Genomic DNA, 24,798 nt, shown 5'->3' with positions numbered 1-24,798 from the left:
GTGGATTGGTTATAATAGTACAGACCTCGGCAGATCTACACATCAGGCAAAAAATTATAATTTTCCCACAAGCAATAAGGCTAACTTAAACTTTTGTGTTTTGGAGGGGGAGCCCAACAAAGTATGACCCTGAATAACCATAAGGAAGCAAAGTAAGGGAGCAAATTAAGAGCAAAGGTGAAGGTGCAAAGTACCCCAATTTTCCCACCCACTTCCCGACTAGTCCCTAATCCACTCTAACATCATTTATCCCTAAGTCATAGATGTATTTGTTCATTTTAAAAACTCTGTGATATCTATGGATTTAGTTGAATAGCAGAGGATCGTGAATTCTGAAGAGGATCTGTGCTTCCCAGAGGACCTCAGCCCATCCATGCTTACTTAAGAGTATGCAGCCTTTGTCTTTTGGGCAGGGGGGTGGCCACTGACGAGGTACTTCGATCTCTAGAATAGCCTTCAGGAGACGGCTCTTCAGAGTTCACCACAGCTCTGTGACCTGCACAGTCTGAAACGGGCTCGGTTGAGCGTAGGGGTGAGGACTCACGGCCAGAAGCAGTGTAGCAGCAATGATTCCGCCATCTGTTCACCTAGCTCAGGGGATCCCTCTGCTCTTTCACCTTGAGATAAAACGACTCTCATTTTCCTGGTTCTACAAGTCATACAGCCTGTTCAGTCCTCCATTCTTCCACCAACCATCGCCACGAACAGACAAGAGAATATCAGGAGAAAAGAGAAACTCATCTCCTTCCTCCCTTTGGAATGTGCAAGCCAGCACCACGGATATAAAAGCACAACATCCCCTGTGTTTTTTATTTTCAAAAATGTTCCAGATGCCTCCTGAATATTCTCTAGACCCTCTTGAAAAACAAGCATGATCCTCCCATCCTTCTCCCCCTTTCACAAGAAGGAAAACAGAGACTGAATGACTTGTCTGAGGTCAGCTGGTGCTGAGGCTATTGGAACTGAGACGAGGAAGCTTGAATCCCAAAGAGTGTTCTGTTTTCCTAACCCTCCCCTTGAGGCTGCTAATTCCTTCTCTCCGGTAAACACTGCCAGGAATTGCACTCTTAGGATTTTGCATAAAAATAGGCCATATTTGCTTTCTAAAATCATGGTGGAAATCCTCTCGGTTAAATCTTACTGTAATTTAGGCTATGATATTTTCAAAGTAAATTTGTGCCATTTCATTCATGGTGAATTATGTCCTTTGAGCTAGTAACACTCACTGACCCATCTGTCATACTTACGGCTTAAACGCTAAATGTCATTCCTGTTTGGTCCTCAACACTTGCTTATAAATCCAATGGTGAACTTCAGAACCATCAACAATGCTAAGAAGGGAGCAAAAGGGACTACGCACCTGATCCAATTTCATTTTAAGCAGTTGCCTTTTTTTAAGAGGTGATTATTAACGTTGGCATAAGACTAAACATTCCTATTGAAATAGTTTGAATCCAAAAATGTTATACTCCTACTCATTTACATACAATGCAATGTAATTCTTCAGCCAATATACACATTTTCCCACAACAAACTTTACCCTAGGGTGTACCATACATCCATACACACACACACACACGAATAACCTATAGTTTATTTGGTTATAACTTATGTCACAGCTGCTCTACTAGATGTTTCATCATCTTCATAGAATTACAATTTGGGGTATAAGCCCCTGTTATGACATGATGTTGATATTCTAGAAATACAATCATCACTCTACAACACATTATATCTCATCTAAATGGAGTAGAGCAAATAACGCAAACTATGGCTCTGAAAAGCTTTAGGTCTCTATGGCACTAGGGGAGGGCAGGGGAGCAAGCCCCTTTTGTCTGGTTTATATGTGGGGGTCTTCTAAGATACCTGTAGGTTGTCTTCTTCTAAAGAATAACTCCTTTCTTTGGTTATATGTTCCTGTCTTTACTTTCACTTCTTGAAAAAGATACCCCTTTTTGATTATGTTCCCCTCATCAGCCTTCTAGAAAAACTTGAAAAATTAACCCAGGCATGCAGCAGTTTCTATTGTCTTATCACAAGAAATCTACATCTATGTTCATGACTCAATCTTGAAGACCTGGGGAAGGATGGGCGGGGCCCAGCAGCTCATCATTCCTACTTTCACTGCAAAGGGCTCTTTCAGCTGCAAACAGTAAAATCTCTTCTCTCGTATTGTCTTACTTTGGGTAGTGGTGTTCTGACCACAGGTGGCTTAACAGTGCACGAATACTTCATATCATGGCTAGCAGGAAACTGCAGCATACCATTCATTCCGGACAGGAAAACATCAGGGCTTCAGGCAAGCAAAAAGGTTCACTGTGTGTTCATTTCGGGGATGATGAGCTCCTGTCTGTGGCTTGTTTAACTCTTTTAGTGGACTGGTGAAGAGACTCACAAACTAGTGAGTTATTGAAATTTGGAGAAGGCGATTCTTGAATGTGTAGCAGACCCCTGATGGTCCCTGTCGCCAAGATCTGCTTCTCTATATATCCTTTCAACACGTGCAGTACCCCGGCTTATCAGACAAATCACAGTTTCCAAACATATAAATAAACTACCATATCTGCTGCATATGTCAGACAAACAATCACCTATAAACAGACTTTACGTCTCTCAAGAAATAACCTCATTCTGGTATATGCCCAGCCTGTCAGAGACGGATGGTCGGTAACTGTGAGCAGATTTCATTCTACCCTTTGTGCCAGGAAATACTGGTGCCAAATCTTACTGAGAACACCTTCTGAATCTGGAGGCCTCACTACAATGCAGCACTCAATAATTCAAACCAACCAGTAATGTAGTCTGGTAGGCTGTTATTCTCTTGTTTAATTTTATTTCCTATTACCAGACGAATTAGACCAGGCTTTGCTTTCCCCCTTTCTTGCTTGCTCCTGTCTTTCCACTCATCAACTTGGAGCAGTGCTACTGTTTTGAGGAGGCTGCATCAAAAGAAGCTGGTACTTCCTTGTAGATTGCTGTTGTACTTGAAATAACACAAGAACTGAGGTAAGGGGGCAAGAAATACAGAATGTTACAGCCCTAAAAATGAACATTCAAGAACAGGAACTTTTTTTTTTTTTTTTACCCCCAAGAGCCACTGCTGGGGTTACAGCTTGTTTAGAAGATAATTATTTGATTTTATAATTACTTTTGTGGGATGCAAAATAATTATGGTGGAGGCAAATCTCCATGTGCCAAAATAGCAGAAGTGATTGTTCTAAAGTTCACGCCGAAACAATAACAGAGTCAAGATGGTTAGCTCTTAGGTGGGGATTAGAAACCCAATCCCTTTGTCAAATGTGCCAGCCTGAAGCCCACATAAAGGTCAGAGTGGAGGTGGGGATAGCCAAGATACTCCACAAACCCAATTCAGACGAGTAGTTTCTTTTCAGGTTTTCATTTTAAATCTGTTCCTTTGCTTGTACAAGGACATCAAGAAGCCCTTTTTTAAAAGACCAAAACTACAGTTCAGGTGAATGACACAGATGTGACCGGCTCTCTTTCAATTCTAAGATCAGACCTGGTGCTAAGATGATTAGGAGGGGTATTTTCTAATCAAGAGGAACTTCGATGCAGTCAGGGGTCAGCAAACTTTTTCTGATAAAGGCCAGAGAGAAAAGATTTCAGGCTTTGCGGGTCTCTGAGCAGCTTCTCAGCTCTGCAGTTGAATGCAAAAGCCACCATGGACTGGATGTAAGTGACTGTGCATGGCTGTGTTCCAATAAAACTTTATGGACACCGACATTTGAATTTCACATAAGTGTCTTGTGTTACTAAATAGTATTCTTCCTTTGATTTTGGTCAACCATCTGCAATTGTAAAAAACATGAGCAACCTAAAAAACAGGCAGAGGGCTCATGGGCCATAGCATGAGCCCTGCTCATTTAGACGGGTTTTAGGGACCTCGGCAACGTCTTCAGGGAAGAGAAGTAAATTCATTTCACAAGTAGAAGAAACTCAGGACAAAGGTGACCTATGAGTGGGCAAAGGGCATCAGTGTCCCCAAGGCTTCCTAATTCCAACCAAACACACTATCCACCACATAATTTCCTCTCTCGCTTTTTAATGAATTGAAAATTTGCTTTGAATATTAATTTTTGCCCAAATTTTCCTGAAAGAATCATTTTCACATTTAAGTAATCACTTTAAGAAGTTAAATTTCATTGGCCAAAATAACTAGTCTCTTCTTAGAGGTTCACATCTCAGAGGCGGCCAACCATGTGCGGAGGTGGAACCAGAGGGGCAGTCCAGGTACAGTTGCAACAGCAGGTGACATGGAGGAAGCCGACGGCTCTGACTCTCTGTTCCCTCTTCTCTAAAACGGTCACAATAGAAATTCCAACCTTAAAAGGTTGTTCTGATGATTACAAGGAAATAACATGTGCAAATTATAAAGTGTAACATAAATATATTTATGTAAGGTGTCTAAGGTTTCTAAATTTATCGGTTTTCTTAAATGGACCAAATTAACTCTCTTCTTGACCACCATCTCAGAACCTTCTCACTTTCTTTCTTAAAAATCCTCTAGGGTGACTATGATTCAAAACACAGATAATAACAAGCATTGGAGAGGATGTAGAGAAATGAGCCTTTCATACATTCAATGCTGTTGGAAACATACAATGGTGCAGCCACTTTGAAAAAGAATCTGGCAGTTCCTCAAACCGCTAAACATAGTGTTACCACAGGACCCAGCAATTCTACTCCTAGATATACACCCAAGAGAAATGAAAACATACATCCACACTAAAACTTAGACATGGATGCACATAGCAGTACTATTCATAATAGCCAAAAAGTGGAACCAACCCAAATGTCCATCAACTGATTAATGGAAGCAAAATGTATCATATCCACACAATGATTCAGCAAGAAAAAGAAACGAAGCACTGATACATGCTACAGCATGTATGAACCTTAAAAACATACTAAGTCAAAGAAGACAGGAACAGGACCATATATTGCATGATTCCATTTATATGAAATGTCCAGAATAAGGGAGTCTATGGAAACAAAAAGTAGATTACTGGCTGCCTAGGGCTAGGAGGATAGAAGGATTGGAGGGATAGGCTAAGGGGAATAGGGTTTCTTTTGGGGGTAATGAAAATGTTCTAACATTGATTGTGGTGATAGATGCACAACTCTGTGATGGTACTAGAAGCCACTGAACTGCACACTTTAAATGGGTGAATTCCATGGCGTGTGAATTATATCTCAAAAAAGCAACTAAAACTCCAATGGCATTTTTTACAGAAATAGAAAAATCAATGCTAAAATTTATATGGAACCACGAAGACCCCAAATAGTCAAAGCAATCTTGAGAAAGAAGAACAAAACTGGAGGCACCACACATCCAGATTTCAAACTACACCACAAAGCTACAGTAATCAAAACAGTATGGTACTGGCATAAAAACAGACACATAGATCAATGGAACAGAATAGAGAGCCCGGAAATAAACCTACGCATCTATGGTCAATTAATTTATGACAAAGGAGCCAAGAATATACAATGGGGAAAGGACAGTCTCTTCAATGAATACTGTTGGGAAAACTGGACAGCCACATGCAAAAGAATGAAAGTGAACCACTATCTCACACTATACCCAAAAATCAACTCCAAATGGATTAAAGACTTGAATGTAAGTCCTGAAACCATAAAACTCCTAGAAGAAAACATAGAGGATAAGCTCCTTGACATGGGTCTCGGCAATGACTTTTTTGGATTTGACACCAAAAGCAAAAATGAACAAGTGGGACTACATCAAACTAAAAAGCTTCTGTTAGTTCTTTAGTTTCCTTCAGCAAATGAACCATCAATAAAATGAAAAAGTAATCTGTGGAATGGGAGAAAATATTTGCAAATCATATATAATCATCTGATAAGGGGTTACTATCTAAAATATATCAAGACCTCATACAATTCAATAGCAAAAAACAAACAATCTGATTGAAAAATGGGCAGAGGAACTGAGTAGATATTTCTCCAAAGAAAACAACTACATGGCCAACGGATGCATGAAAAGGTGCTCAACGTCACTAATCATTAGGGAAATGCTAATCAAAATCACAGTAAGACATCACTTCACACCTGTTAGAATGGTGATTATCAAAAAGACAAGAAATAACAAGTGTTGGCAAGGATGTGGAGAAAAGGGACCCCTTGTGCACTGTTGGTGGGAATGTAAATTGTTGCAGCCCTGTAGTGGCTGCAACAGTATGGAGTTCCTCAAAAAATTAAAATAGAACTACCATATGATCCAGCAATCCCACTTCTGGGTATATATCCAAAGGAAATGCAAACAAGATATCAAAGAGATATCTGCATCCCCATGTTCACTGCAGCATTATTCACAATAGCAAAGATATGGAAACAACCTAAGTGTCCATCGACAGTTGAAAGGATAAAGAAGATGTAGTATACATATACCAAGGAATATTATTCAGCCGTGAGAAAGAAGGAAATCCTGCCATGTGCTACAATGTGGATAGACCTTGAGGGCATTATGCTAAGTGAAATAAGTCAGACACAGAAAGAGAAATACTGCATGGTATCACTTACATGTGGAATCAAAAAAAAAAAAAGTCAAACTCATAGAAACAAAGAGTACAAAAGTGGTTGCCAGGGACTTGGGGGTGGGGGTGGAGGAAATAGAAGTTGGTAAACAGGTACAAACTTTCAGCTATAAGATGAACCAGGTCTGAGGATCTAATGTAAAACATAGTGACTATAATTGATAACACTGTGCTGTATAACTGAAATTTGCTGAGAGTAGAACTTAAATGTTCTCACCAAAAAAAAAAAAAAGGTAAATATGTGAGGTGATGTATGTGTTAATTAACTAAATGGAGGGAATCCTTTCACAATGTATACATATATGGGATCACTACAATGTACATTTTAATATCGTACAAATTTTTTTGTCAATTATGCCTCAACAAAGCTAAAATTTAAAAAAAAACAAAGACAATAAATAAATAGAAAAAATATTTTTTTTAAAAGCTGCTAAAAAAGTCCTCCAGGGAATCTTGCATCCCATCAGAGCAAGTCCCAACTCCTTAGCATGGTATCCAAGGCCCTTCATGATCTACCTCTACCCATTCCTCCAGGCTCCTTTCTCATCATTCCCAAGCTTATATGCTCTACCCCCGTCATATCAAACTGCTGTCCTTGTAGTCACCTTAATCAATGGATATACATTTATCGAATGGATCAACAATTAGTAAATTAACATGTATGTTCATAAGCTGAACACCTTTTTAAGGTGCCTAGTATCTATGCACTGAAATATAGGCACTAGAAATATAGTATGTAGTGAATGGGAGAGACAAGAAAGACCCTTGCTCTGAGTAGCTTACATGGGATGCCCTCCTAACCTTTCTCTGCACATGCTCGTCATCCTGCCTGAGTGACTCTCTCCCTCAGGCATCTTTGCCAGTCCAATCCTCTTCACCCATCACAATTTAGCTCAAGTGCTATCTCCTCCCACATGACCTCGCTGGCCTTCTCCCTGGAGGAGGAGATGGAGTCCCCACCTGTGTGTCCACAGCATCCTGAGCCCACCCCTATACAGGAATGTGCCCTCGCTAGACTGTGAGCTTCTCCAAGGGCAGGAACTCATCCCGTGTCTCTATATTTGCACATCAAGTTCTCTATAGGCATCAATGCTTGTTACTAGCATTGTAATAAATGAATGACCACGTTCTGCCCTTCCTCTGGCCTTGAACATAGAAACAGTACAACTGTAAAAACAACCATCACATTATTTCTTTCATGTGGTCTCCTGCTAACATTCTGGCTGGTTTTTCCCCTGCAGAAAATCTCGACTACTCATTTCTTCTTTTCCAACCCAACAAGTAAATTCCTGTTTAGCTCATGGTTCTCTTACCTAGAGCTTTGCAACTTTGGCCTCCTCGGTCTTTCCTTTCCTCCCCTATCAACCTTCAGGTTCAAGGGCAGCTCATCCCTTCTTCTCCCACCTCTGGCTCTCTGACCTTCAACAGGCTCCCCTTCATCTCATCACTTTCATCACAACAGCCTTCTTGGCACAGACTGTGGAGCCATCAAAGGCGGCTCCTAATGGGCTCATCATGTTCTCTCCTTTCAGACACATCTTAAAACTCTGAACACCTATTCAAGTCCAGAACGTGCTTACTATTTGTATTAATTAGCAAACTACAGAAATGAATGTTTGGGCTAGCAAACAAGTATTGATCCCTCTCTCCCAATAACGTTTTACATACATATTTTATCTATTATCTTTTCAGTTTGATTTTTTTTATCTCCTTTAGACATACAGGTATATTTTAAGCTAAAGATTTTGCAGATATTTTCAACATTTCTTCTCTTAAACTAAGTGAATATTTATAAATGTTGTCTGTAAAGTGTCAGAAAGATATCAGAATGGAGGGGAAAATTATTAGTGAAATTACATATGAGTTCAAAGTTATGCTAAAAATAAACTTCCTTTGAATTGCTGGTGCTTGAAAGTGTCCCGGGGCCTTTCTATGAGTCTAGAACAGAATAGCAGAATCTTGGTCTTTTGACACTTAATGTTCAAGGTCTTGGGACATCCTTTCTTGAGTCTTCAGTGGCCGTGGGACCCAGGCCCTTTCTCTTGTCTGGTCCCTGTGTAGGCTATCATAAAAACACCATCATAAAAATCCACTCAAATTTGTTTCAATTTAATACAGGAGCAAGGGGATGTGGGTGATGAGTCTACGAGAGTTCATTATTCTATTCAGTCTACTTTTGTATATATGTACAATTTTCCATAATAAAAGTTAAAAAAAAAAAGTAACTTGATCACATCACCTCTACTGAAAAACCCCCATGCCGCCTTTGGTGCTCACTGGATGAAATCCGAATTCCTTCGTAAATTGTACGAGGTTTTTCCTGACGCCCCTCTTGCCCAAGGTGGGACCTACCGCTGTCTCCTTTCCACCTCTAAAACAACACCTTTCTCTCTCCAACACTTTTAAAACTTCTGTGAACGTATTTGTCTAACTGTCTATCTCCCTGTACTACATTACAAGGTCTCTGAAGGCAAAGACTATACTATCTTACTGATTTTTCTAACCCCAATGCTTAACATGGCACATAAAAAATGCTTCAAAAAGGTATTCCTGGAAAAAAATGATGAAATGCCCCAACACATTTCCAGACTAACTCATGTCATTTTCCTCTACATTTCATCAATTCTACTTGCTGACCTCCTCCCTTTCCCTAAGTCATACTCTTTAACAGTTTAAATTGTTTGCCTGTGGTTTTTTCTGTACTGAAATGCCCTTCCCTCTTCTTTATCTGGGAAAACTTCTCTGTTAGGTCCTAGTCCAAATATCACCTCCTCTGGGAAGCCCTCCTGCCTTACTCACATAGTTAAGAGCTTCCTCTGATAACTTAACAGTTTACTTTCCTGCTGCTCTCACTAGAGTCCAGACTCTTCCAAGGTCACAACTGGTGGTTGTACCTGTTGCTATCTACCCCTAAGCTGAGGGGGCCCTGCACACACAAGCTGCCAATTTCACAAACAAATGTAGGAGAGACAATCAACAGCTCAGCTGTTTGAGTACAGGATGCTCTAACAGAATTCAAAGAGCACAACTTGATTAGAATTCCCCCGTTCTGTACACCCCCTCCTGACACCCGGCTAAGCCCTTCTTCCTCTGTCTTCCCTACAGCCTGAGCAAGGGCCCTTCTTTGCAGGGTTCCACACAACCTCTCCACCCTGCTCAGGTCAGAGCTTTTCCCGAGGCTCTCCTGACCTTAAGGAAGCAGCTTCCCAGTCCCTACCCCTTGCTTCAGGCCAAGTCCTCCACAGGTGTCCCTCTAACTGAGATTCCATAAGGCCCATGACTGTAGAATTCTCCAGTAACTACTCCTTTTAGCTATTCACCTTTTCTCTTCCTCCCTGAGAAACAACTGGATCTCAACTTGCCTACTTTATTGATGACTCAAACTGACCAAAAAATGCTCAGTCATTGTAAATTTAGATATCTATGTTAGTCCTTTTACCTAGAATGCACTGGTCATGATTGTTAAAACTTTAAAACCAAAAAAATATATACATATATATACCGTTGACATGTACAACGTGAGGGGTCTCTTCCCAGCCTCACTTTTACTTCACTCGCCTAATTAGAAATATACGTGTTAAGTGTTAAATAGAGAGCTGAACTGGGTGCTTTCATCTTGGACCCAATCCAAGAAAGTTTAATTACAGAAGAGGTCAAGCAGCACAGTATAGCAGGAGGAAAAACCCAAGACAAAATTGGATTTGGCGGTAACAATACAAATGATAGTAATCACAGCTAACATTTCTCGAGCGCCTTCTCCTGCCAGGCACCACGCTAAGGGCTTTGTACCAATTACCTCATTTAATCTTCACAACCCCGTGCAGTAAATAACACTGTGGTATCCTCAAGTCACCCAGCTAGCAAGTGAAGGAACCATTATTTGAAAACAGGCAGTGAGGTTCCAGGATCCAGCTCCGGGCCACTACTAGAAACCGCTGCCTTCATCAAGCGACAAGTTCTGTTAGCAGCCCCGCCACCAAACGGTGGTTGGATCTGGGAGGACTGCTCACCTAATCTTTATGCACCTCAGTCTTCTCATCTGCAAAATGAAGGATTTGACCCCATAGAAACTTACAAGGCACTCTCTTCTAAAAGGCTGTCTTGCTGAATGCACCCTATAGTCAGAGTAACAGAGAAGTATTATGACAAATTGTTGTCATTCCTAAAGGTTCATGTTGGAATTCATTAGAAAACATGTTTAATATTGCTAATCCCTAAAACAAAATTTGGAAATGTGTCTAATGAGTCAATGGATTAGTGTATTTGTATATGAATATGTGAATAGGAATCATATTTAGTGAAATGAAGACAACCTTGAAATATTGATTAATCACATGTCAAAGGCACTAACAGCTGCAATCAATGTCTTGTTTCTAAATTATCATTTGATTACTTTTTAAATATGTCACTATAAGAGGCTTTGAAATATTTCTAAAAACTGTTTTAAAAATGTTAATGTTTTATTCTATTGAAACTACATCTTAATACAACTATTAATGATGTTATTATAATTCCTACTATAATTCCTCACGATTAATAGACTCAAAAGGAATTCAAATGAGAATAGAAAATATGTATGAAATTATATACAGAAATACCTTGCCTTCTAGAATAGATTTCTCCCTAAAGTTGATTTTTAACTATTTGTAAATTAAATCATATTCTCCTATTGACTTCCAACATAAGTTCAGTGATGATTTGGCTACGTTTCCTGTAGCTTTACAATGTACCTAACTTCTAATCTACTTAGCTAAAAATTTCTCTTCTTCCATTCCTACCAGTGTTTAGCCTCTCTATCAAGTAGGCAAGGCAGATTTTTAAAAAACGGAATGTACTAGGAAATTCTGCATTTCCTTCTAATTCTCTATTCTAATATACCTGGCTTATCAAAACTGCACATGTATATAACACAGACACATCACGGTACCTAATTTTCTACATTCACTCTAGGTGCCATTTAAAAAAAAAAATCAACTTGATGGCATGGTGGAAAGCACTTTGATTTCAAAGAAAGACAAGGGTTTGAATCTTTGTTCCACCCTGTACTTGCTCTGTGGCCAAAGCAGTGAAATGCTCTATAAGCTTGTTTCCTCACCTGAAGACGGCTTCAGTATTGAACCAAAGCAGCAAAGATGAAGGAAACACAAATTGTCTTTGGCCATTAATGGTGAACTGTATTCTATGGGGCTGTTTTTTTTTAAATAGAAAATTACTTAAAATAAGGTCAGCAAATCATCTTTAATACTAGTTAGTGGATACCAGGAACTTCTTTTTTTAAATACTCTTAAGTAAAATGGCAATTGTCAAAATTTCACATTTTATATATGCTCTACTAGCCAGGAATTTTTTTCTTTTTTGGTGAGGAAGGTTGGCTAACATCTGAGCTAACATCTGTTGCCAATCTTCCTCTTTTTGCTTGAGGAAGATTGTCCCTGAGCTAATGTCTGTGCCCATCTTCCTCTATTTTGTACGTGGGATGCCGCCACAGCATGACTTGATGAGCAGTGTGTAGGTCCGCGCCCAGGATCGGAACCCACGAACCCCGGGCCACCAAAGCAGAGTGCGCAAACTTAACCACTATGCCACAGGGCCAGCCCCAGGAATATTTTTTCTTTTAAAGTTTATTCTGTATGGGCCAAATACTTTTAGTTATAGGTTTTCTTTAAAATGAAAGTTACTAAAACATGCTTTAAATCTGTTTAGAATAACTGCCATTTTATATATGAAGAAATTAAAGATGAGAGAGATTTAGTGAGCAATGCTTCTGCAAAATTTTACTTGTGTAACATTTCAAGTGAGGGCTTTCCAGCTGGACCAGAATTCTCCTTGGTTACCACTAAAAGGCCTCCTCAGTGCTGAATGAGAAACCAAACTCATTCATGGTGCTGGACACAACACAGACATGCCCCATCATAAGAGACATCCTCCTCCAGCCAGCCCTCCCAAATCTGTTTGCATCACTACAATCTTTACCACACACACTTCCTTTAAAATAGTTGGCTTTCCTGGCATCCAGAATAGATGACTCAAATGGAAAGTAGCTTCTAGAGACGTTATCTAACAGAACATTCACTCAGAAACTATCATACAAGGGCAATCCTTGCAGAAAGTGAAATTTATTTGAATCTCCTTTCCTTTGACAGTGGGCAGTGCTGCTCCGGGTTTCGGCAGTAAAAGTAGAAGGTTTAAACTCCTGACCTCCTCCTATTTCAGTGACGAAATGAGTGCACCACAGATTAGGAAGGCAGGATGAGCAGCATCGAATTATGCACCACAACATGAGGTCTCCCCTATACAAGAATCCTTTGAAATTAAATATTTTTGTCTTATCAGATGATATGGGTACATCCATAGGTAGCTCCTTAAGACATTCTGGAGTGTTTGAGACTGTAGAGATGATCACGTTGCAAGTAGAAATATGTGCTGTAGGCTAAATACATGGCCGCCTGCAGTGACAGTCTACACCAACATGTCGACCAGTGATGATCATAATGACATACATAAACACCATCCCTGAGTGTAGACATAGATCATTCCCTACCAAAGCAACATTTAGGATCCACTCCCAAGGTGGAAGCAGCCCATTTGGGAAGCAATTCAGTCAACAGAGTGATTCATTTAATAAATATTTTAGCCTGCATCTCACTCTCTATTACATTACATGGTAAAAGTCTGGCTTTGGATCATCCCATTAATCCATTTATATTCCATAGGTGTCATCGGCTTATAGAGTAACCAAAGGACCAAACACATGTCAGTAGGTGTGTGCTTCCCATAAATGGATATTCTTCCCCAAACCTCACAGGAGCAGCCTTAGTGGGTTCTGGGCGCCTGCCTGCCTCCAGCACAGCCCCAGTTGTCCTCTAGGATGCCTAGTGCCATCCTGCACAGGCTCTCTTGCAGTTTAATCAAAGAAAAGTATAATTACACTAGCAAGACTAATTTTGAAAAGACACTAGCCAAGCCACAGTCACTTCATTACTCTGCACTTCAGAGGCCGACAATGAAGAGGAGGGATCCTAAATAATATTTGTTCTCCCAAAGGGAACAAGTGCAACCCGCCTGGGGGATAGGAAAATCTGCCTGCCCGAGCAGGTGTGAGTGTCAAGCGAGGCGACGAGCTTCACGCTGGCCAGTAGCTAATGCTTTCCCCGCAAAATCTGCTGCCTAAAACTTTTCCACGACCTTCAGTGGGCCTCCGGCGTCGGCTCTGTGAGCCGCTTCGGAACCGCCCGGAGGCTCCTGCGAAATGCACCGCCACCCAGGCGCGTCCACATCTGCAGAGGCTTCTGCCTGGTCCGCGCGAGCCGGCCCTCGTTCTTGGCTCCTTCTGCCCAGAGTCGCTGGCAGCCCGGCACGCTTTCACCGCCCCACTTCAGACGGGATTTGGGGGAGCTCTTTGGCTCGCACACGCTTACCTGGAAGAAGCCGCTGCACGCCCCCTCCCCCATCTCCCACATTTTAGCCATTAGGCATCATTCCAAAGGGGCCAGGAGCGGCACTCCAAAAATCACGGCCATGTTTTACTCTATACAGACATCACTCAACTCCACAAGTCGCCAGGGCGCTGGGCGCTGGAGCCGAGGCCAAACGACCTCTCCAAAGTGAACCCTCCTGAAGCCCACACCTGTAATGCAGCCCAGCAAAGCCTGTATCCCATCATAACAAGGATGGGAGAACAGCTAAGAAGCCCAGAAAGCAGGTGCAAATCTTGTTAAAGCTAACAGTGTTGCCCCAGACAAATCCCCTAAAACCCCACCTTCCCAAAGAAAATGCCAGAGTTGTCCCTTTAACTGTTTCAAACCCCCCATTTGGGGGAGCATATACATCAGTGGTATATGCACGGATGCGGTCCAGGTTTGGCTCTGGGCGGCACTCTGCAAAGTGCCGGGCAGGCGGGTCACGCCTAGAAAAAGGGCGCATGTCCCCGCAGTTCTCCAGGCAGAGATGCCGGCGGTGCCCCCAAACTGGGGACTGGCAGAGCCACCTCCCCGCCTCCCGCGCTCGCCGCCGCCACGACGGGCCCCGGCACTCACCGTCCCGGGCCTCCTCCCCCCGACTGCAGTTGCTGCAAATGTGTTTGATCTCCTTGCCTAGTTGACAATGGATCACAAAGGACACGTTGTTGTTGTTGTTGGGGGCGGGCTCCTTCAGGGGCTTCATCCTCAGCAAATAAAAAGCTTTCTTTTTGGGTCTCTGGGCGCTCGCGCCTGGCACCGCGCCCTCCCTGCAGCGCGGCAAGCGGAGCGCAAACCTCCCCGGCTCCGCGGCGCGCGTGGGCTCCGCCATCCGGCCCCCGGGCGCCCCGGCCCGGGCGCTGCTCCGGCCCTCGCGCGCTGCCACTCGCGCCGCGCGGCCTGGCCAGCATGCCCCCGCCCCGCCCCGCCCCGCACCCGCGTCTCTACAGCAACGCGACCACGGCGGGGCGGGTCAGGAGAAGGCGCTGAAAGGGTCTTGACCTCGTCGACCGAGCCAATCCGAATCCCGCGGCCGGAGGAGGGTTTCCGGAAAGCACTCCTCGGTCCTACCTGAGATGCTCCACTCCCGCCCCGCCCGCAGCCTCACGTGCACATCCTCCCCTGGCAGCCCCGCCCCTCCGTACATCTCAGCACCAGCAATTGCGCCCGCCGGATTTGCAGCTACCTTCACTCGCTGTCGAGCTCAGGGCGGAACGCCAGCCTCCCCCTCCCCCTTTTCTTCAAGCCTCACATGGCCAGCCGTGAAAGCGAGAGGTCCCGCACTGAGGGCAGCTGCGCTGGGAGCCCTCGGGTTGCAAGTGCCTCTCTGGGGCCAGAACAAATTACCATTCTCTCGTGGGTTCAACCCACAGCCCTTGACTTTTCCTGGAGCCGACAACCTGTTACAGCATAATTGATGTTTTCACCCTCAATAGCAATTCCCCAGCCTGAAGGGGACCTTACACCAGTGTCATTGAAGCTTAGAGTAAAAAGGAACAGAAGAGGGTGCTTTTATCAACACTCAGGAACAACAACTCGCAACTTTGGGATCCCAGCTAATTTGGCCAAAGATTCCCCAGCTGTCTTAGCACAGTGAATAGGCTTAGCAAGGCAAGTGACATCTGTCGAGATTTCCAAAGAAAGAACAGTGTCTTCAATAAGGCAAATCCATCTCTTAATAATAACAGCAACAAGTTAGTGAGCCTTTTGTCTTCTGCACTTTTTAAAAAAATCACACTATGTCTACACAATGATCCTGACTCAGGTATTGTGAATCCTACATCACCTTTTAGAGAGCTAAGGCTTGGAAAAGACACATCACGATTGCCTGGAGTGCTTATTTAAAAAACAGAGACTTGGGGGCCCCCAGCCCTGAGATTCTGGTTTAGTAGGTCAGTGTAGGGCCCAGGAATCTGTAGCTTTAACAAGCTCCCCAGGTGATCCTGATGCAAAGCATACGTGATGAAATGGGTGTTTACAGCTAGGTGTGTCTGACTCCCAGCCATTGCCTTCCGACCACACCCCATTCCCTGTGAGCCACAACCCTCCCCTTCTTTTCCTGCCTACTGAAATAGTGTCAGTTAAAGGATGTACTCTCACCACCTATTGTTTCCAGGAACTTCCCCCAAATTAATTTCATAATCCCCTGTGACTGCCCCTTCCACAAAGGGCAGGTCACTGCTAGTCCCTCCTCCAACTGGGCAAATTCTGCTTGTACAGTTCACCTCACAGGGAAGAGGGTCAACACTCCACTGGGGATATTAAATTACTGTGTTATAATATGCAATTCTACCACTCTGTCATTTATACTATTTCTCATCTGCAAAATGTTCTGCCCAAATCAGCACACTCAGTTTCATTTGCCTTCTGTAGTTGGGAACATTGGGTGTCCAGCCGCCATAGCCTGCTCCAGAAGGAGATGTCAGGCATTGAAGTGGAATTTGAATGTTGGAGTTGTGCTCTCTTTAATTAGATCAAAACCAAGTCTCTCTGGGTGCCCATCGTGGTCCTCAGGGACCCCTTCCTTCTCGCCTGGATTACCAACCAAACCAGCCACAGGTAAATCTCACTGTGTCTGCTCATGTCAGATGCATGTCACTCGGTCCCTGGTTAATTATAAGCCTTATCTTAGAGATGGCAAAGGACCCATGTGTTACACTGGTGCAGTGTATGAGGGAATTTACTGCATTGTGTTATGGGCAAACATTTATTATTCTCTTTTTCTAATCCTCAGATCCCTCCCCCAAACTGTATCATGTCTTAACTCTCTTCTGAAAAAGAAAAAATTACATCTTTTCTTAAGTGAGTTTTTTTAAATTGTATGCCTTTTCCACTTTACTCTCTGTCTCACAGGTCAGAGCAGTAGACCTGCATAAACCCCATATGGTCTTATTAAAACAACTGAGCCCGCTGCCATCTTTTATTCACTCATTAAATACCAAACCAGACTAAGGGCTCTGGGTGTCTCTATTTTGATTGGCCAAGTGGGGTTGTAGCATAGAGAACACTGACAGGACCAACAGCTTAGGCTCAAATATTAAAGGTGATGCCCCATAGCTGTGGGGGCTCTGTATTCACGGTAAGTGTGTAAAAAGATTAAGCTGTACCACAGAGAGCTACTCCCTTGTTTGGTGATCCATCTTCCTATACTGTCTTCCCTGAGTTTTCAGCTTCTAACTGTGCTGTCCAATATGGTGTCCACTAGCCACATGTGGCTCTTCACACTTAAACTGATGAAAATTAAGTTTCAGTTTCTCAGATTCACTGGCCACAGTTCAAGTGCCCAATAGTCACATGTACCTAGTGGCTACTGTATTAGACAGGGCTACTGTATTGGATGGTAGAACATTTCCAACATAGCTGAAAGTTCTATTAGATCATGCTGCTCTTAGAAGATGTATGCATTTTAGTGTCTCAGACTGAATTTGGGAGCTGAGAAGCACTATCTCCTATTATTACAACAGAAAGTGGGTAGAGAGGGGACCAGGATGGACTGTACCTTAGTGCTGGCAGCAGTTTGGAAGAAGATGGCTGTGTCTGGTGGCTTCTGGCACCACCTTTCCTCTGACCCGCAGCAGGCAGCAGGGCAGGTGTGCACAGACATCTGGCATTTTTTCTCAACCCTGCTCTGTATCCTGAATGCTACCTCAGTGAAGACTTCTTCTGATGCCCATTACTGTAACGTGCTAAAGCTCTTGATGCCAAGAGATGTCTTACACAGAGTGTGTTTGTCTCATCCCACAAGACAAGCCTATGTTTAATTACAATCCTTGTAATTATGGCTCAGCTCTATTGCCGCTGTTGATAATCATCTCCCTGCATTAATAATGGAAGAAAATGGTCAACCTACAGCATTCATGAAAAAAAAATATTGTGGGACTTTTTTTTCACCTTTAAAAGGAAGGAGGGAAACACTGAAGGAAAGGATAGTCCAGAGCATTCTATCACTTATAACAGAGGTTCTCAACATAGGGCCTATGTAGCCTGCATGGGATTTTTACCCAGATGATCTAAATGGGAATAGTCCCCTGTGATCACTCAGTGTCGCTTAGCTGCATGGCAGTGTCGTTCCTATCCCCTCTTTAGGATACACTTAACTGGTAGATCCCCTCCTTGAAACTCGTTTGGGGCCCTAAGACCTTGCTACTCAAAGTGTGATCCCACAGACCAGCAGGTCCTGGTTCCATGGGAGCTTGGGAGAAACACAGCACCTCAAGCTCTACTCCAGAATCTGCATTTTAACAAGACCTCCAGGTGATTCAGAGGCAGATTAAGGTTTGAGAAGCACCTACTAGGAATCAGCCCAATAACAGTGTTACTTGCCTACCAGTGGAATGCACATTTTGGTTCCGAAGTAAAATAACGGATAGGACCCCCGATCTCACGGAGCTTACAATTTAATAGGAGAGCAGATGCGCTCAATGGAAGGACAGATAAGAATAGCAGAGCACACTGAGCTGAAGACACGTGTGCATGTTTGTAAGTAGGAGCAGCCATGGAGAAATATGCATTTAATATCTGAGTGGGAGCCATGTGTAGAGGGAATTGTGCCGTGATTAATGTGGCAGAGATGGAGCTGATGGGCGAGCAGTTCCCTGGGAAAGTTGAGCTGAAGCAGGTGGGGGCGGAGGGGTGGTGGCTGTGGTGGTAGCAGTGTGGGGAGAATGCAAGCACATAGGCTAGAAGTTCATGGTCGGGGGACAGGGTGGTCAAGGGTGGTCATTAGCTGGGCAAGGCTGTTACACCCAGCAAGGCACTCTGTGAAAACTGGGCTTTCCAGAAGGCGCCACCATTATGATGATGTGAAGGGAACTGCAAATGAAATTCCCTAAGTCTGAATGTCAGAAACTGTGCCATCAACTTGGAACTGAGATTTTGTTCTGGTTTCTGCTCCTCTATGCCCCACCTTATTTTTAATGCTCAACAGTTATTAGGCTTAAAGAAAAGTCAAAATCAAAGTTAAGGGTAGAAATTTGGAAATGCTCATATAGTGCTTTAACTCTTATGAAAAAGATAGAGTAGAAACACAAAATGTTAATGTCAATACAAGGCAATGCAGTAGGACTACTCAAAGAGGGGTACTTAGATAAATATCGCTACACATATTTGATGTAAGAAAAGATTTTTTTCTTCCTCAATATTTTTTCTTTGATTTAAATTCAAGCTATCCATTACATTTTCCTCTTGTTTCTGTCTGTTCCTATCCTCCTTTCTTGTTCCTATCCTCCCCCTGGTGGGTTGAATGGTGGCACCACCAAAAGATATGTCCCTGTCAAATTCTTGAATGTGTGAATGTGACTTTATTTGGAAAAAGGTTCTTTGCAGGTGTAATTAAGGATCTTGCGATGAGGAGATCATCCTGGATTATCTGGGTGGGCCCTAAATCCAATGACAGGTGTCCTTATAAAAGAGACACAGAAGAGAGAGACAGAGACAGGGGAAGACAGGCAGGAGAGGAGAGGGCAATGTGAAGATGGAGGCAGAGTGGGGCGATGCAGTCACAGGAATGCCAACAGTCACCAGAAGCTGGAAGAAGACAAGGAATGGGATCGCCCCAAGAGCCTCTAGAGAGATGGCGGCCCTGCCAACACCTTAAATTTGGATTTCTGGTCTGCAGAACTGTGAGAGGATTAATATGTGTTGTCTTAAGCCACCAACTTTGTGGTAATGTGTTTCAGCAGCCCTAAAAAACTAATACACTCCCTAAATATTAATACTATGTTATATTTCTAATATAATAATAGCATCTGGTTTTTTTTTAAGTTTGATCTAAATGTGTAATACGTTAAAACCAGAACTGTAAGCCAATCTACAGAGTGCAAATTTTAAGAACAGGGTTAAAAATTACTTCCAAATGGTTCATGAACACAGAATTGTGCTACGCTACTGCTACTTCTGTGTATGTGTGTTGTTTTTGTGTTTGTGTTTTTGTTTTTATTTTCACGGATGCTGGAATGGAAGTATGGAATGGAATGGAAGTAGACTGTTATTAAGAGGGGGTTACAGCCTCCAGGCTTTTTCACATTTAGTATAATGCATTTACATTCTGAGCAAGGAAACATGATCAGAGCTTGCTACGGGAGGCCAGTGGAAATTCTTTAGGCAATTCAGTGATGCGTAAGTAGAGCTCACACGCAGCCTTTGTGCAATGATACAGCTGTATGGATTATTTATGGATGACATCTGTTCTAATAGGTTGAGTATCCTTTCTGACTCTTGCAAGTGTAGCTATTAAATATTTTTGAATGTCACTCCTGCAGATAAAAGGTTTCCAGCTATATAATTGGCAAGCTTTTATTCTCCTAAAAGAAGGGCTTTTTACCACAGTGTTTTCCTTCAAACTGTGTTTTGGAGCCTATAACAAAAGTTCTTTTGGCCTTAGCTTTTCCCATAATATTTCTTTTTTTTTTTTTTTTATAATTTTTATTTATTTATTTTTTTCCCCCAAAGCCCCAGTAGGTGTTGTATGTCATAGCTGCACATCCTTGTAGTTGCTGTATGTGGGACGTGGCCTCAGCATGGCCCAAGAAGCGGTGCGTCGGTGCGCGCCCGGGATTCGAACCCGGGCCGCCAGCAGCGGAGCGCGTGCACTTAACCGCTAAGCCACGGGGCCGGCCCTCCCATAATATTTCTTAATCCAATCTGGCAAGTTTTTGGTATAAGAGCCAGGGAGAAGTCAGTGGACAGTAGGTTTGAAGAAACAATTTCATATCTCTGTTTTTAGAACTTGAGTTCTTAAAAATATAGTTGAGGGGCTGGCCCAGGGGCGTAGTGGTTAAGTTTGTGTGCTCTACTTTGGTGACCCGGGGTTTTCGGGTTCAGCTCCAGGCCACAGACCTACACACTGCTGGTCAAGCCATGCTGTGTCAGCATCCCACATACAAAGAAGAGGAAGATTGGCAACAGATGTTAGCTCAGGGCCAATCTTCCTCACCAAATATATATATATAGTTGAGACATCTAAATGATGTGAGCAGTTTTTTGTGGGTTTTCTTTTAATTTTAGTTAAGAGTTTCCTTGTTTTTTTCCCTCCTGAAACTTTGAATAAAAAGCAATTTTACTTCTAGGCTTGTGATAATTATGCTTACTAAGGGATTGTTCTGAGCAAATTGTTCTGCAAACACTTAGCAGATTGCAACCTGATGAGAAGGGAAGATTGGAAGCATTTAGACAAAACAGGTGGAGACAGAGGTGATTGAGGGAAAATCATCAGGAGTAAACTGTAGCTTCTTGATTGCAGTGTAATTTTGGAATGTTTCTTTCTCTGTTTGCATTGCCACGGATAGGAAGAGAATGGGAATGGTCTAGTTCTTAAGTCCAAATAAGAGGAACTTCTCCATCAGAGGCCATGTTTTCAGAGTGAATATAATTTTTGTGACTGTGATGGAAAGAAGATCAGGTCTAGCAGGAAAATTTCTGCAAGGTCTTGTTATGTCAAGCTTCTTTAAAGTCTGTATTGTCATAATCCAAGGAAGGCTCTCAGTCTAAGTTAAAAAATTGGGGATCAAGTATGTCTGCTCATATCCAGGGAAAAAGAGAGAATAGGTTAGGTAGAGGTTGAGAACTGTTAAAGATTAGTAAGTAAGAAGTTTGTTGTTCCAAAGTATTTAGTTTCTTTAAATTTTGCTCCAAATTATAAATCTCATTTAAAATGAGAATTATAGCCTTATAACCATAGCCTTATGTTTTCTTTTTTGAAACAAGTTAATTTTAGCAGATTTAGATACTTCTGGATATTTATCTTATAGAAATAAAAGCACCAGAAAATAAAGATGTTATTAAGTGTGTTTATATTGCAATAAAATAAAATAAAGTTTATCAATAAAGAAATTGCTGCATAAATTATGGTATATTTATAGCATGATGCCACTAAAAATAATGAGTTATATCTAAACAAGCTGGCTTGGAAGGATTTCCACAATGTATTGTTAATGAGAAAATTAATATTCGGAGAACTGACTATATTATGATCTCATTTTTGTAAGACAAATATTGTAAGCATTAATATTGTTCTCCAAATATTTCTGATTCACTATCTTCAGGTACATAGTAGGACTGCAGTTTGTACATCTAGATCCCCTATGGTGGATGGAACCAGATGACCAGTTCTGATCTACAAGTGATGAGCTGAAGTTCAAGATAGTGGCTGCTGCTTCCTTTTGGGTTCTGGAGTGAGTCAACCTACCTGCTGACCCACAAGGGGCATGTAGTATGAGAAATGAACTTCTGTTGTTTGAAGCTACTGAAATTTTGAAGTTGTTTTTACTGCAGATTAATCTAGCCTATTAACCAATACAACGACAACAAATAGGTGTGTATGGATCACCTTATTTAGTTATCACACCAACATCATAAGATGGAACTATTATTTCCATTTTATACTTTAGGAAACAAGCTCAATAAGATTAAATAAATTTCCCAGGTTACACAATTAGCATTTCACCAACTAGAAATCTGAGCCCAAATATGTTTAATGCAAAGCACACCTTTCCTTCTCCAACCATCCCACTGACATGCAGAGAGCTGCTAGATAGTTCTTCTTCAAAGGACCCTCAGTACTATTTTAGGACAGAAACATATGGCATCATGAAACGCAACCAAGAAAGGTTACAGACTACAGGCAGAGGACACAGAAACCTTGCCTGCCATGCAGAGCGTAGCTGCTGGTGGTAAAGAGAACAGGGGTAAAAATAGGATGCACAAGTTCTTATCTATCATCCATATTGGCAGATCCCTGCCCTTTCAATCTTGAAAACAGAGCGCAGTTGTTACTCACTGATGTTATCCTTTCAGGGCTGGGGTTGTATCTACAGTGTGGTGAGCCCCTCAGGGCTGTTTAACAAAAGCTCACGATCAGCTAATGATAATTGGCCATTAGGACAAAATCACAATTGTGTTTGTAGAGCAGGTGCAGGAACAAGGTAATAGGATAATGTAACATTGGCAAGAAATGGAGATTGGCCCTTTTCCAAGTGTGAGAATCTGAGTTCTACATGAAACATAACTGTGTGTGTAGCTGTGAGTCGTCAGCTATAGGGAGAGTTTACGTGGGTATTGCAGGTGTATAAGTGTGACACGCACATTCTGTCTTCCACGGAAAATAAGATGGTCTTATTCACAGAGGAAAACGTTACAGTATGCTCTAAGACTTGTGAAGTCAGTGATCAAAGGAATATCTCTGCTTCTAACAAACCCAGTTTTACTCCTGGTCCCAACACGCCAGGATCCTGGGATCTGCGGGGCTTCCAGACAGATTTTTACAGTAAAGAAGCCGTGCTGAGGAGGAACTATATGTATTTTTATACACTATATGTCAATAGAGCTTTTCCACATAAATTATAACAACACTTTGTAGCCGTCTTACATGTAAAAGGAATATTTAGAGGAATGGGAAGGTAAATTAAAAAGCTAAGAGGAGGCTAAAGAGAGATCATATTAGAGTGTACCATTGGAATTTAAGAGCAGAAGAATAGATACACATGTGTAGATAGATAAGGATATACTCTAAAAATCCACTCAGGGTAACAATGATGAGTTTGCAGGGGAAGACAGTCCACTGTTGGGGGCAGGCAGAGCGTAACATATCACTTGGTGAGCCGCCAGTATGTTTGAGAAACTCTGCTGGGCTTTCTACTAATAAATATATTAAATATTTTTATTCATATATATTCATTTGTAAAACATATTTACATAATAATATATTAAATGTTATATTTAAAATTAAATTTCATATAATGTATATTTTACATATATTTTATATACATATATATATGTTTTTTTTTCCTGCTGAGGAAGATTCACCCTGAGCTAACATCCATGCCAGTCTTCCTCTATTTTGTATGTGGGTCACCGCCACAGCATGGCGGCCAACAAGTAGTATAGGTCTGCGCCCGGGATCCAAACCTGGGCTGCCGAAGCAGAACACGCTGAACTTAACCACTAGGCCATAGGGCTGGCCCCCCTATATTTTATATTTTTAACTAAAAAAAATTATCATTTGGGGCTGGCACAGTGGCGTAGTTGTTAAGTTTGCATGCTCCACTTCGGCAGCCTGGGGTTTGCAGGTTCAGATCCCAGGCACGGACCTACACGCTGGTCATCAAGCCATGCCGTGGAGACGTCCCACATACAAAATAGAGGAAGACTAGCACAGATGTTAGCTAGCTCAGGGACCACCTTCCTCAAGCAAAAAGAGGAAGATTGGCAACAGCTGTTAACTCAGGGCCACTCTTCCTCATACACAAAAAAATTATCATTTAATCCTCACAACACTTCCAAGATTTGAGGTGTTCTGACCACCACCTGACAAGGAAGAAGACAGAGAGGTGAAGGGAGTTGCAGAAAGCTGTACTGGGTGGACAAAGCAGAGCCCAGATCTGAAAGGCATGCAGGCCATTCTCCATTCAGACACAGTCACTCTCCACTATATCATGCTGCTGTCCAGAAATGTGCACATGGGAAAGAGGCTATAGTGAAGGGAAAAATCTTTCCAAGTCAACCTAGGAAGAAATTCCTGGAGGACTTCCCAAAGATGAAGCACAAATCTGTTGTATTTGTTAACATCTACCCATTTACATTGGAAGTAAATTTACCTTTCCTTTGAAAAAAAAGTACTGAAATGAACATTCTTTCATTCCCAAATCTTGTAAGTAATTTATTTTTAAAAACATTTTAAAACATGCCTTTTTTCTTGAAACTCAGCAGGTGAAAAAACAGAATTATTAAGCCTTGACAAAAATGATCAATTCTTAGAAAATGTGTGATTA

General features: G+C 42.1%; 1 protein-coding gene across 7 annotated transcripts in view; it reads right to left on the bottom strand.

The window, feature by feature from the left end:
• Positions 1-24,798, bottom strand: part of PHACTR1 (phosphatase and actin regulator 1) — a 500,383-nt gene that overhangs the window by 229,442 nt on the left and 246,143 nt on the right. For 3 of the 7 annotated variants that reach the window (XM_087438013.1, XM_087438014.1, XM_087438015.1), the window contains exon 1: positions 14,612-14,946. The exons of 2 other annotated variants lie outside the window; for them this stretch is intronic. In XM_087438013.1, coding sequence (XP_087294139.1) covers positions 14,612-14,864 — 253 coding nt within the window. In that variant the 5' untranslated portion in view covers positions 14,865-14,946. Of the gene's footprint in view, positions 1-14,611; positions 14,947-24,798 lie in introns of those variants that run through there. 2 more of the 7 variants (XM_014788746.2, XM_087438012.1) reach the window with 1 other exon arrangement.

This window comes from Ceratotherium simum, chromosome 13, assembly GCF_057802395.1.
Source record: "Ceratotherium simum simum isolate JZ-2026a chromosome 13, ASM5780239v1, whole genome shotgun sequence".
Taxonomy (NCBI): domain Eukaryota; kingdom Metazoa; phylum Chordata; class Mammalia; order Perissodactyla; family Rhinocerotidae; genus Ceratotherium; species Ceratotherium simum.
Note: the sequence above shows the minus strand (reverse complement) of the source record. Positions and strands in the feature narration are given on the sequence as shown.